A 14,860-nucleotide genomic window follows, 5' to 3' on the forward strand; every position below is an offset into this window, starting at 1 on the left:
GTGTTTCTTTTGAAGCCAAATGATAAGATAAGCTCCTTCACAGTAGTCTTATGACAGACCCGTAAAAATGTCAAAGTACATTTACGCTGTCATTGGGAACCAAAGCAAAAGCTGCAACCGTCTTTGATGATGCTTTGTTTCTAAACAGATAAAACATGTATTTACATTATTAATTCAAGATTTCAAGATTCAAGAAGCTTTATTTCTCCCGAGGGAAATTATTTTGCAATAGTTTCAATACAAAGGTGGGAAAGGATCAGAGTAACAATAAGCATAAACATAAATCAAATCAAAACAAAGCTAACATCAGATAAATCAAGCAATGAACTAAGTGTGACAGAGTGCAACAGACATCGTGGTTAAGTGTAGGTATATACAATATACAACAATACGCACTGTTCAGTTTAGCAGCAGATTGAAATGAAATAAGTACAAACTAGATAAGTGAGAAGGAGCCAAACAGGAAACTGTAGAAACTGAACATTTCTGAATAATATATTGTGTCTTTATTTTAATCTGGCGTTCCTTTGATTCAGGATTTTTCTATTATTAAAATAATACGTCACACAATTTAGGAACCAAAGATTTCCATTATCAAATGCTAACTGAAAGTGACGTGGTCATATGTTTACCCTTCTGCTTTGTAACATTTGATGACACTCAGCATGAAAACAATACTGCTTGGTATCTCAACTCAAACTTTAGTTATAAAAAGAAAAGCCATGGAGAACAGGTGGGTCTTCAATAAGGACCTGGGCTGATCTAATATGCCAGGGCAAGCTGTTCCAGAGCCGAGGGGCAGCCGCCGCAAAGGCTCGGTCCCCTCTGGTTTCTAGTCTGGTCCTGGGGACTTCCAGCAGGATTTGATCTGCCGACATCAGCGCTCTGGCTGGAGCGGGACAATGTGAAAGTTGAGATAAGTACAGCGGTGCCAGTCCATTTAAAGCTTTACAAACAAATAACAAAAGTTTAAAATCAATCCTGAAGCAGACACAGAGCCAGTGTAGCGAGGCCAAGACTGGTTTAATGTGGCCGTGCTTTCTTTTACCAGTCAGGAGACGAGCGGCTGCGTTTCGCACGAGCTGCAGGCGACGAAGCGACGACTTGTCGACTTCAACATACAGAGAGTCACAGTAATCCAGCTGAGAAGAAATAAAGACATGGACTCTCTAGGTCTTTTGGAGGAAGATAGGCTTTAATCTTGGCGAAGACTCGAAGCCGGAAGAAACTGGTTTTGACAACAGAACTAACCTGCCTGTCAGATTTTAAAGAACTACCTAGTGTAAGTCCAAGGTTCTTGACATGATTGTGGGAGTTAGGAGTAAGTGGGCCCAGAAAACCGCCGGGTCTGACATTTAGCTTTAATTGAATTCCTGACAGACGTATCTTGGCATGTTGTTTCTTTGTCTAGCTTCAAAATAGTTCAGAAATAGTTTTTTCAACACGATTCATGACATATTTCATCTTTCAGCTCTTCGCAGCCCAAAGTCTCACGATGTCGTCGGCCCACTCAGTTGCACTCTGTCTCTGTGAGCTAACCGTGTTGCAATGCAATGAGCTTAGATGGGAAGAATGTGACGACAGAATGGAATTGCGGGAGAAATTATTGCACCAGAGATGGGCTGAAGCGGAGCGTTTGTTCACAGTGGGTCAGGGATGACAGACAGTGGGCGGCGGATGCTATAGCTGCAGGGCTCACAAACAGGCAGCAGGGAAAAAACATCAAATTCAAAGTTTATTTTAAATGAATTAAAACAATGCAAAAATAAACTCAAATGGCATCTGGGATAAAGTTGATTCGACAGCTTGTGGGCTATGAAGATGGGTGGCAGCTAGGAATGTAGCACACTAAGGAGCGCCCTGAACAGCAGCCAATGAAAAGCAAAGCGCTGGTGGCTCCCGACCGGCATAAAGAAGTCTACTTGGCAGTAAAGCTGGGAGTCATGTGCCTCCATTTAAATGAGAAGGCAAGAAAGAAAAGAGAATTGGAGGAAGAGAAATACAGGCTGAGCTCAGAGGCTGGGGACTCAGCCAAGCCGAGACACTTGAGGAATGCAGCAGCAGCTCCGCTTCACAGTAATACCATTACAGTTACTGCCATCTGAGTCAGGAAAACAGCTCTTTTAGTCTACTCAGCAAGTCTCATAGCCAGTGTAAACAGATGGCAGGTAACACCATCAGTCCAAACAGAGAGAAATCAAGCATGGAAGTATTTCTATTTCTGAGTGTTTACCAGAAAAAGCATGCATCCACGTGTCTGCAAATTCTTACTCGCACATAGCTGCTCGTCTCTCATCCCGAGACTTTCATACCCAAGTGATCGCTGCCCTGTCTTGTCAAGGTCCGTAGAGTTGTGTATGTAACTGTGAGGCATGTGGTGCGAGTCCTCCAGCCGTGGCAGTTAGTTAATAAACACAGGCCTGTCAACAGCTGCTGGTGATGTAATGTGGAACTTCTTCTAACTCTCCTTATCCTCCCGCCCCACCCCGCCTCCCTCACTCCCTCTACCACCACCACCACCACCACCACCACCCTCCCTTCTATTTACAAGTCTTACTGGGTGTTGCTGCAGACTTCCAGCACCGGCAGCACAGATAGTGTGTTTGTGCGTGGCTTCCCCTTTGCAACACTTCCAGGGGAATTTACGACAGCATGTTTTCAGCAGCCATCAAAGGAAATTCCACATCATCAGGTTGTCTTCCCAACCAAAACACCTCTGAGAGTCTGGGAACTTCAGAGCCAGCCACAGACCTGTTGAGTGGAGAGGATCCGGCCGGCGCTGAGTAAGTTTGGATTCCTGCTTGTTTGTCTTCTGACGTTATGGAAAGCTGAGCTGTTCCACCGTGAGACATGTAGACTACAAGAGTGGGTGCAAAGCATGATGGGATAGGTGGCAATTAATGATAATCGCCTGCAATGTGACAAGTAGAGCGTGTGCAAAAAAAAATGTATATAATCAAGTAAAGCAACAAATAGTGGCAGTTTCACTGGTGAGTAACATCAGTATGGCCTCATTATTATTTTATATATAATGTTATTTGGCACTGTTCCAATACAGAAGCATTTAAAAATGCATAAGCAAAATAAATGTGAGCGTGATTTTGACTGTTTGAAACATTACAAAAAGATCCTGCAAAATTAGTGATTGCTAACATTACCCTCTAACTTTGCACGCAAAGAGATGCACTTATTCATAATGCTAATGAGCTAGCAAGGCTCAATTTCACAATTAGCCTACAAAAAGTAGCTATATCTGATCAGTATCACTATAAATGGATTTTGCTTGGCTTTGTTTTGCACTGTTCTTAACAAATGTGCGGTGTCCTTGAGTGCTTAGAAAGGCGCCTATAAATAAAATGTATTATTATTATTAACGCTTAACTGGCAGCTGGTGTCTGCAGAGCTTTTCTGTGAGTGACGGCACACAGGAAAACATGCAGAGAGATAAACACAAAAACACAAGCTCGTTGTTTCTCAAGCTGTCAGCGGCCTGCTGATGAAATGTGTGTTTTCGGTTATTTAGTGAGCTGCCCCGTCGCGTGATGCTCGCATACCAAAGTGAGAGGGTGGGCACAGTGTTGTATTTTGATAACAGTTGGAAAATTCCTCTGCCCTCTCTTGGCTTGCTGCATCACTCCTGGGCCTTTGGAGTATGTTTTTATGGCTTCTTTCTACCTGCAGCTCTATCATGAGAGAGTTCAGCAGAGAGTCACGTTGTCGGGCCTAAGCATGTCGGGTTGCAGTGGAGGGTCCCTTGACAGGAAGCTCAGTTGAATTTTTTCCCCAGGATGTATATTAAAGCGTCCTACGCATCTGGTGGGATAAGCACAGGGAATTGCAGGGACTCCCCTCATGAGCAGGATGACGACATTGTATTCATTGTTTTCTTTTTTTTCCACTAGACCTCCAACCCTTTTTAAACCCCCCGCATTAAATTCCCTGCTAAGTACTGCTGACTAAACAAGATTTTAAGCTGCTCAGACAAGTCCTGGCAGAATCTTTATCTTGAAAAGGTGTCTGAGAAACACGTTTTCCTGTTAGAAGGTTGTTTCTCTTAACATCTTTTTGGTTTGGAAGTAATCTAAGTGTTTGTATTGTACAGCTAAGAGTGAGAGAGTTGACTGAGTGCTGATTGGATGCAGCATCAGTCATGTTTGATAGGCTTTCTTGAACAAGTAGGCAAAGTAAGTCAAATATTGATAATACACTCTTCAAAGAGACATAACGGCTGTGGACCCAATGCAAATTTTGTCAAACGTGTCACTTGCAAAAAAAAAAAAACCCCATTGAAATCTCAATGGAGAATGCTTAAGAAGACAGAACTGGAGCGTCTGGTGTGAATATAAGCACAGGTGATTAAAAATGCAGACGTAGGTGTCACATAACTGACAGCTCATTGCGAATCAGATGATTTACAAATTCCTCACGGTCCTCCCGCATGTCTCACAGCTTTGTGACTGTCAAATCATTTGTCCCTGATTCAACATGCAGGATCCATCTTTACTCCTTCAGTCACGTCGTCTCTCGCCTTTAAGTGTTTGGCAGAAGCACGGTGGTCTTGTAACCACGACGAATACCTTTGGTTGGACAAATTAAGCAATTTGAAGATGTTAATTTGAGTGCTGGGAACTTGTTATGGCCCTTTTTATGGTATGAACTATTTTTTTTCAGGATATATGTCGTGATTAGTTCTGGACAGTTCCTCCGTCTTTTTTAATAGTTGTTTTTGTCTCCCTCTGTCGGTGTTCTTCTGTATGTGCTTTCTTTCTGTTTTCTGGTTTGAGTTTGTTTTCCTGTCAGGTGATCCTTGTTAACATTGATCACCTGCCACTCTGTATATTAACCCGGTACTGAGCCTCACTCGGTGCCGGATCATACCCTCTACATACCTCGATGTCTCCCTGTGTACCTGTCCTCTTGTGTCCATTCATCGTGTCAGTTTGTATCAAGTTCTCTTCGTGTTTTTCCTTTGTGTTAGTTTACCTTTTGTAAATGAGTCTTATTAAATTTGTTAATACTGTCTCCTGAGTTCCGTCTCTGCATTTGGGTCCCCTCCTCCGCGTATTCTCCGTCATCACACATGACAATATAAATCCATATCCATTGCAGTCGTATCCCTGTCTGACACACATTTCAACAACCGTGCTCATTCTCACTGTGCTCAAAGGACATAGGTTGTTTATTCAGAATGTATAGGATGTCCTTTGGAAACTAAAGACATAAGCAAATAACCATGTGTACACACACCTACCCTCTACTTTTACTCGTCAACAATAATGTGGCTAGTACAAGTCCATACTTCCCCTCGTAATGTGATTGAAAAGCCTGTAAGCTCATGCAGTGTGATCTTAGCAGCAATAAAGATGTGCTCATGTTCTGCCAGCTCTTGATTTATTTGACAAAAATACCTCAACAAGATCATAATCACGATTGCACAAGTGAGCACGGTGTTGATATCGATCCTCCCTTAATTGTAGCATCAACATTCATTTTAAAGGGAATGTTAAATCGACCTTTTAGCCTTGACGGTGAGCCTCTCATTTTCACACCTGTGTGATAAATACTTGAACTTGTTATGAGCATGATTTAAATACTGATATACTCTGGCAGCAGCCACAAGTGAGTACACAGTGGGAAAATTCAGAAAAACACATGCAGCTTAATGATTGGTTTGCTGACAGTATAAAAACAACAGAGCAGTGTAAAATATGGCTTATTGTTCGAGGCTCCCAGACACAGTAATTCCATGTTAGGCTGTGCCAGGCTACAGTCGGTCGTGCCAACTGTACCGGGACACATGCAGAGGCAGGATCAGACAGGCTGACCAGCAGAGGGACTCAAACATCCGATCAGCATTGACCATCTGTGCTACTAGAATACAGATGGACCTCTGGCTCTGCACATTAAACCCCGCATCAGACACTTGCATGCTTCAATTTTCTCCTCTGTGAATGGAAAGTAATAGCACCCCCAACGTCCCCTCCCACTTCCCCCCCTGCGAATTAAACGCAAGAAATGTATAATCTTCATGGTAATTCATTCTTCTCCACCGGACAAGCTGGATGAATCATTCAGAAGAAAAATAAAGAGGGCTGTGTACCGTGGGGGATGCCTCTGCGCTGACCCCGATTCAGCCCCCCTTCTTCCCCATTCAAGGCAGGCACAGGGCATGGAGACAAAATGAATTGGTTCCTGGGGCAGAGGGGGTGCACCAATCAATGTCCAATCCCATCCACCATCCATTTTCAGGCCCTGGCACTTCCTGGCATTGCTCTGTTTCGGAGGGGGAGGCGGTGTATTGATCATAGAGGTCCGAGTCAGTGTTTGGCCAAGAGGCTGAGACCTTTGTGTTTTCAGGAGCTCTATAATGGATGTGAGCACTAATTGAAAACTCATGTAAAATGCACGCCAGGAATCCCCTTCTCTTAAGGCCTTCATTCTTCTCCTCCAGATGGCCATTTAAATGTTTGCTCAAATTATTTGCTCCGCCGTTTATCGCACAGTCGTAATGTATAACCCATGACGAGATCAATTCACAGTGAAAAAAGCGAACGTAGGACATTCCACCGCAATTATTCTTCGATGAAAGGTTTTGTTTCATGAGAAAAGGGGGCAAAGTTCAAGCCACACACTTCACCCACTCGATATCTGTGTTTGAACTCACCACGACAATGATTTCTTGCTTGTGGTGACTCTTTGCACAGTGTGAAATGAGAGCATGTGCGGGTGAATGCCTGACTGTATTAGGTACAAAGGGCAGCACTGTCACTTGTGGCGTGGAGTGAGGTCCCTGTAACACTGCAAAGTCAAAAGCCAGAGGGTGGAGCAACAGTTTCTCCAGCAGACCTTTACTGTATGTATAGGATTATCCCGGCTACAAGTTAAGATGCAAATGCACAGCTGCTTAATTCTTCTCATCTTACAAAGGAACAGTATCAAACCTGAGCCATGACAATCCATATTCATGGCCAATCTGGGCTTATTATCACCATTTATCCACAAGGCTCACAGTCTGTACAGCAATCTCTCAATGGGTTTAAGTGTTATCATTAAGCTGTTATCCCCTCACATTATCCCTGTTGTAGTTTGGAGCTGTCTGGGGCTGGGTGACCTCAGCTGGGTCCTCCCTTGTTCCTGGAGCAGATGTTAAAAAAAGGAGCCCCCCCACACCTCCACCCCTCCTACCTCAAACAACCTTCCCACTCTGGTTGTACACACACACACACACTCACACACACTCAGACTGTCCCACAGCGCCTCCTCCCTTCACCCTGGCATCTAATTAGGCCTACAGCACAAAGACTCCCAGATGTCAGCGTCCTCCTGGCCTCCTTTGATTATATCCTTTCCACCCCACTGGCTGACTTGCCGACTGGCTGGATGGTCGGCCGGGGGCCGTGTGGACCATAGGCGTTGACGCGTGTCACTCCACGTAGGTCAACACAGTACTGGTTTAACATATTAGTAATTGCTTTGGGTGTAAATCACCGGGAATCTGGAGGGAGGGAGGACAGTCTAGAGTGGGATCTAGTTGCAGAAATACGCTTGGATTGTCATAAATGTAAGCAAAGGAGCCTTTAAATTGCTAAGCTATCCTGTTAATATGACGTGTAGCTTAGAGAGGAATACTATGTGGCTTTACTTTGATGTGTTTGATCCAGACTTGTTAAACCAGTGATTCTACATATTTAAATGTCCTCTGTCATGGCCAACAGTGAGTGTTTCATTCCCTTTGAAAACCAACATGAACAATGGAGAGTCAACACGTTTGTCAGCTGAGGAAAATATGCCGTGGTACTGCTTTTTACAGACATCAGCTTTCAACAGCCAATCAGATTTCCGTGGCCAGTGAATACTTAATGGATGAGATGTTGATGACCCGTTATGTAAATCATATTGGATGGCCTAGGAAGAAATGTTTAAAGTTCCAACAGAACCTCAAGCTACTTATAGATAAATACTGCACCATCAACAAGTGTTAGCACTGTCGCCTCACAGCAAGAGGGGTTCTCCAGCCTCGTCCCACAGTCCAGAGACATGCACGTGGAAAGGTTCATTGATAACTCTAAATCGCCCGTAGGTGTGAATGGTTGTCTGTCTCTGTTCGTCTCTATGTGTCCTTTGATAGACTGGCGTCCTGTCGAGGGTGGACCCCGCCTCACGCCCGATGTCAGCTGGTATCGGCTCCAGCCCCCCCGCAACCTCGATAGGGGCAAGCGGATGAAGATGGATGGATGGCACTATTATTATTTATATTATATTATTATATTTATATATATTATATTATTATTATCATAGGGGACTTTGCAATTTATTGAATTATATTTGGGGAAAGACTGACTGATACTGACTGGCTGAGTGTTGAAGGATATAGTACAGACTAGCTATGAATTAGTATATATACTGTCAAATATTAGAATTTGCTCTGACAGCAAAAAGACTAAGTAGCATTGGGTTTGTCGTACAGTCAAAGGCAGGAGTTGGCTCGGGTTTTACTGCCTGCTTTTATCTTTTAATGTGTTTGCTTAATCTTTATCACTTCCGATCCATTCACTACCTCATCCCTTACACTTTCTATACCCCAGGGCAAATGGTGTCTGTTTTCTTTTTTTTCCGTCGAGTCTGAGCAATCAGGCACAGTGCTCTAATCCATTTTAATCATTTACTCTCAATTTCCTATACTCCCCCATCTCTGTATCCAAGGGAAGCTATGGGCTTCACTTCCTCTCCTAATCTCCAGCGGAAAGGGACCAAACTGAAATGTAATCTAAACATAGAGCAGAGTATTTCATCTGATGCAATACACTTGCACAATTAGTCATTGCAAAGCAAGACCGAGAGACAGACTGGAGTCTGATGTTTCTGTGTCGTTAAAGATATTTCACATCCTGTTCACTGATTAGACAACTTCCTTGTACACTGCATACCCCAAGGCTACTCAGAAATGGGGCAGAATGAGACTGTGTCATGTTAAGAAATTTACCATCACTTCTGGATGGAAACGCGGCTGCTGATCTTGCATGCAATCTGATGTTCGCGGCTTCATGTCGATACGTTTTGACTTACCAGATTGGCGGTGTACGGAACGTCATGTTGATGTGTGGGGGTGTTTGACAAGTGCGGTCACGCTGCTGAAGCTTTAGACAGGGTGTAACAGATAAAGCCTGCAGCAGATGCAAAAAGGCACCTTGGGGATGCTGTTTGGGAAGTGTGGTAGGTTTGTGAGGCAAGTAAACAACTGACCTGAAATAATGGGATGGATATAATTCAGCCTTATTCTGAACGTAGTGGGCAATAGTGGCAGGGGTGTGGCAATCACACCAGTGAATCTTATGCTGAAGGTGTCATGGGATGATTTTGCCATGACCTCAAGTATTTGGATGATATATATGTTGTACTTTAACATGAGTACGAAGGTGTAATCACCATCTTAGTTGTGTAGGGCGCACCTAGGATTTATACACACATATTTGCACTCCAAGTTGTGTTACACTGATAGGGTCTCTGACCCTGAACCGTCCATCAGCTTACCTTTGACCCTGTCCTCACCAATGAGGAAATGTTGTGCTTACTCTATGCACCACCACAGTGACTCTAAAGCCCAGGCTCTTTGTAAGGGAGTAGTATGCGTGAAGTGAAGTGTTTATCTTCCGCTGTGGTCTCAGTCAGACCAGGTCAGACTGGTTCCCAGCGCTGTTTGGAGAGGCCTAGAAAAACAAAAGGGCTGAAGCCTGGGGTTTGGGGTTGGGTTGGAGGGAGGGATGCCAGGGTGACACCAAGAGCAAGCAGTAAGATCTAGTCCGAGTGTCAGGATCCCAGAGTCCTGTCAGGCCTAAGGAGAGGTCTGTACTTCTGCTCCTGTACTGACTTGAATATCAAGAAAGGACATTGCAATAGAAACTGGGAGAGAAAAGACTGCGTATGAACCCTCTGCCTGCTACTCTGGACTTGGACTCTGATCTCTTTTAAAAGGTGAAAGCCCTCTCCCAACAGCAGGAAATGTGACCCACCGGACATGAAGTGTTCCTTGTTGACTTTCTCCCTCTCCCTCTGTCCTCCACTCCTCCCCCTTTCCCTCCCTCCAGGGCTTCACAGGTGTGTGAATTGCCACAGGGCAGAGGGACCATGAGCAGACACCTGGAGAGGAGCGAACAGTTTAAGAGATTGTGTCTTGACAGCAGCCTACCGGTAAGTCAATCCCCCAATGGTGTGTTAGATTGGTCACTCAGTCAGGAAGCAGACATCAAGGAATGTCCTCATTTTGTCTTGAAGATCTATTTCTGCACCTTGGACCCTAGAAGGACATTTTTTTTGTGACTTTAAATGGCTTACTGCACTACATTTTAATTGTTAGGTATTGCTGTAGATTCTGTTACTATCTGTCCTGAAAACCTAATTAGTGGTGTTTTTATTGTTAACAATGTTGTCTTTGGGACCACGCTGTCATTGTGGTTTGTTTAGGCTCCACTTCCCACTGAGCATTTGTTCAGCGCTCTTTTGTCTCTTTATATATGGTGGCTAACACTGACAGGCTAACGATCCTGTTTTGTTTATTCTCATCTGCTGGGAATGAAAAATGCTTCACTTCCTGTGTTCAGGCAGATATTTCCCAGAAAAGATCCACTTAGGCATGGAAGCTAAGCAATGTCCCGCTGAGGACGGGGGCAGCAGTTAGACGTATTTGAGCCACTTAAAAAAAATCAGGATGCTATATTTAGATTAAAGGGTTAGGAACTAACAAAAAGCATCAGACAAACCAACAGGGGCAAGGGAGCAACTGAGGGTAAAATGACTTTTTTTGTCAATAGACTCTGGTGGCTTTGACAAGAGCAAAGAGCAAAGTGTGTAAACGTGTACAGTGCTTTCTGAAGGACAGGTAAAGTGGTGAAAATGTTCTAGCATACACTTAAAGGTTATTTTAGGTGGCTACTACACCTTAGCTTCCGTGACTATGGATAAGTATCTCAACCAAATCCAAACTCTCCCTTTTAAAGTGAAATGAAAGTGCACACAGAGCTTCCCATGAGTGTTTGTGAGACACACTGTAGCCTGCCGGTGATTGACAGGCTTATCTCGATGCCAGGCTGTTGTTGCGAATCACAGGAGTGGAAACTTGTTTTGGCCCAGGGTTAACTGAAGGTGAGTCGGGCTTGCAAGTAGCCTCTCTGGAATGTCAAGTTCGGACGATATAGTGGCTGCTGTGTTATGTTTGCGTTGAGGCTTAATTCCCCCTCAGTGCATTTAGCGCAGTCACTACACAGGAAATAATAAATCAAGAGGCTTTAAATAGCCTTTTGATATAGGAAATGCTGAAGCCATCAAGGATACATTGGTCGCAGATTAAATGGCGTACAGTCTCTGCGTATAACTAATTAGAAGGGTTTATTTCTTTAAAGGGAACATACACACTATAAAACCATTAAATACATACAGTTAAAAGATGCATTTCCTGGGCAATTATGTTGTTTACGGCGCAGTTTGTTGCACATGTGAGGCATAAATGAAGCAGAAAGATGTCAACACACTTTATTGACTTGACCTGACTTTATGACTTGCTATTGAACCTATCATAACCCACGGCTGACATGCAAGAGTGCCGCAGTGATTAAGGGAAACCCTGCTGCGGCTGGGATCGGTTTCTTTCACAATTCCTGGATATCATGTTTGCATTGTGTCTCTTTTCCCCTTTTTGTATGCCCATATATTCATACTCCTTAAATGCTTTCTGGGGTATGTAGGAAATATAGAAAACATAGATGCATGGAGGAACTGATTCAGAAAAACCCGTCCCCAAGTAACTTCTGCGATCCACAGAACATGAAAAATGGCTCCTCCAGTATGAAAAAAATGAATGATTGTTGATATTTCCATTTGATTTAAGACACAGACCCCTCAATCATTCCCTACTTAAACTGCACCATGAGAGGGAACCTAGTATTCTCTAACCCTCCTGGTGAGACAAGACAGGCCTGATTTATAATTCATCTGCAGCAGTAAGCTTTGTGTAACTTTTATATTACTTGATGTTTTGTGCCGTTTCTTATCTGACGACTGTGCGGCCACCCAAACACTATCACTATCATTAATAGTTATTGGCTGATATGAGCTCTACTGTGGCTTTCATTGCTTTAATTGGATACACGGCAGCCTGATTTACTGTGAGGAAAATGTAAGTAGGTCATATTTGTGATATGGTTTATGATTCAACATGCTCACATTTGTCCACTGGACTATGCTTTTCTTCTTTTACTTTTTCCATGTTTTTCTTGTGCGCTCTGCATTTGACTTTCTCATCTTTTGTCCTCTTCCCATCCTGACTCTTTCGCTCACTTTCTCTCCTCTTGCACCCTAGCGCAAGTCTCTTTGTCTCACTATATCTTTTTCCTCTTCCCATCCCGACTCTTTCCTCCCCCAATGAAAAGTTTACACTGACAAAGGGGCAGCAGGTGCATAAGGGTGATGGGTTGTTTTAATAGTGGGACATGAGGAAGCCTGGAGCATTTTGGTAAAGATCCAGCATAGATCTGGTGGCAGTGTGCAGATTTGACTCCACGGCATGGGTGACCACGAAAAGTGCGAGTTTCTTTTAATTGGTGTAGCAAATTTGAAGTTAAAGAAGTTTGTTACCCTGCTTAAAGGTCACATATGATGCTCATTTTAGCTTCAAACTTGCATTTTGGGTTTCAACTAGAGCATGTTTACATGCTTTAATGAAATGATTTTATATTCAAATAGGCCCTGGATCACTGAAGGCACAGTTTCTGAATACACACGGTATTTAGATAGAAGAAGAAGAATCACTTTATTTATCCCGCAACGGGGAAATTGAACTTACCGAGCAGTTGGGGGTTCGGTGCATTGCTCGACTTGAACCAGTGACCCTACGGTTTCCAGCCAAGTCACCTATGGACTGAGCTACTAGCACCTCTACCGGCTTTATAATATAAAAAAACATGGAAATCTCATTTTTTTGAATATGCATGCACACATGTCTTTCTTGGTGTTAGTAAAATAATGGGAAAATGACCCCCATGTTTGCTAGATCCTCTTCATACCATAGAAAGACAGATTCCCTTTATTTTCTTTTATATTTATTTCATCAAAAGAAGCATTTATCCATACTGAATCAATGATATGGAGATCATCATCTGAGACAGTCTGGGTGTGATTTATTTACTGTGAATCTTTTAAAGCTACAGTAATTTGAGAGAGATGCAAACTGTGTGTTAACTGGTTGTTGTCCTTTCTACTGTTAAATGAGGCTTTGTTCAGCCACACGTCACGGAGTTTGAGGCCACTGAGTTTGTGTCTATAAACTCAAACCTGGGTCTTTATCCTTCCAGTGCTGATGGGGGGACGTGCTGTCTCTGGCCCTAGTGGCCCTGCTGGCCCTGGCACAGATAAACCTACTAAGTCCTATAAACACTCCTTTTCCTGGGAGGATATGAGCCTCCGATACATTTATTTTTTCAGGCATCTGAGAAAACACAAGAGGCCGTCTCTGACATTCCGTCAGACGACAGGCATGTTCGGCTTTTCCCTCTGTGTCACCTGCGAGCCAGTTTTCGGCCGGTTGTCTGGAAAGGCCGGTCTGCTAACAATGCACTTTACTTAACATGATGTATGACCTGGACGGATGACCGTAGTGATCCAGCATGTTGACAGAGTGCTGCTCAATCTGGTTGTCACCTTTTTTTTGCGGTAGGTTACAGAACATGTTTGGCCTTTTTTTGCTGCTTTCACAAGGCGTTCCATGTGTGTTGGCCTGTTAGGATGATGAACAAGAGAGATTTTCCACGGGGGACGCCCCTGACAGATTATCAGTTCCCACTAGCGCCCAAAGCTTGAGACAAAGTATCATATGTCAGCTGTGGACCAGGTAAAATATTTATGTTTGCTCCTCTTTGGATGGATTACATGCCCTAGTTTCATACAAAGCTTCTATCAATCGTCTACGGGTAATTTGGTGAACATAGGGCTTGAATGTCAGTCAGGACCACCATCTCACACATGCATAAATCATTGAGACAGCATATGTTTCCTCAGTGTATGCAGGCTAGGTTTGAGGGAATTTTCCTGGGTGTCCATCCATCCAAACGCTTGTCCCTAACGGGGTCGTGGGGGGGGGGCTGGAGGCGATCCCAGCTGACATCGGGCGTGAGGCGGGGTACACCCTAAACAGGACGCCAGTCTATCACAGGGCACATAGAGACAAACAGCTGGAGACAGACAACCATTCACACCTACGGGTGATTTAGAGTCATCACTTATATTACATTATAACAACATGTATGTCTGTGGAATGTGGGAGGAAGCCGGAAAACCCGGAGAAAACCCACGCAGGGGGAGAACATGCAAACTCCATACAGAAGGGCCCCAGTCGGGATTCAAACCAGGAACCCTCTTGCTGTGAGGCGACGGTGCTAACCACCACACCACATCTTTCCTGGGTGTGTTTGCTGCAAAGCTGCTTTAACCTTCAGGCTTCATTCACTTGAGTTAATGTCTTTGTGTACGTTTGTGCTTGATGTCTCTAAAGTGTATGTGGCCTTGCACTTTTGGTGATGTCGCCCCTTAGTCAGCGTTATCAGCATCTTATTGATGCATTTCATTACAGTGCTTGCTGGCTCCTGTAGCAGAAGGGGTTAGACCATCTAATCTGGATCAGGTTATGTAGCTCATGGATGGCCCAGAGTAGCAGCAGATACACTCGCGAGTAACTGGGACACCATTTGCATTACATAACTGCAGTGTTGCTGGGTTGATTTTGTGGCTCTATTTATTTTTATCATTTGATGCCCGCCTGCAGATGAGACTCTCTTCGTCATGCAGGGATGCGCACGGTGAGCCCGATGGCCGT

At 43.9% G+C, this 14,860-nt stretch overlaps 1 protein-coding gene across 1 annotated transcript in view; it reads left to right on the forward strand.

Moving 5' to 3' along the window:
- Window positions 1-2,652: 2,652 nt before the first annotated feature.
- The window catches only part of LOC310964831 (nck-associated protein 5-like), a gene marked incomplete at its 5' end in the record, with an annotated part of 123,750 nt that continues 111,542 nt past the window's right edge, over window positions 2,653-14,860 (forward strand). The window contains 2 exons of the mRNA XM_083938116.1: window positions 2,653-2,783; window positions 10,086-10,188. Coding sequence (XP_083794242.1) covers window positions 2,653-2,783; window positions 10,086-10,188 — 234 coding nt within the window. The remainder of the gene's footprint in view (window positions 2,784-10,085; window positions 10,189-14,860) is intronic.

This window comes from Echiichthys vipera, assembly GCF_963691815.1.
Source record: "Echiichthys vipera genome assembly, chromosome: 23".
In the NCBI taxonomy this organism is placed as follows: Eukaryota; Metazoa; Chordata; class Actinopteri; order Perciformes; family Trachinidae; genus Echiichthys; species Echiichthys vipera.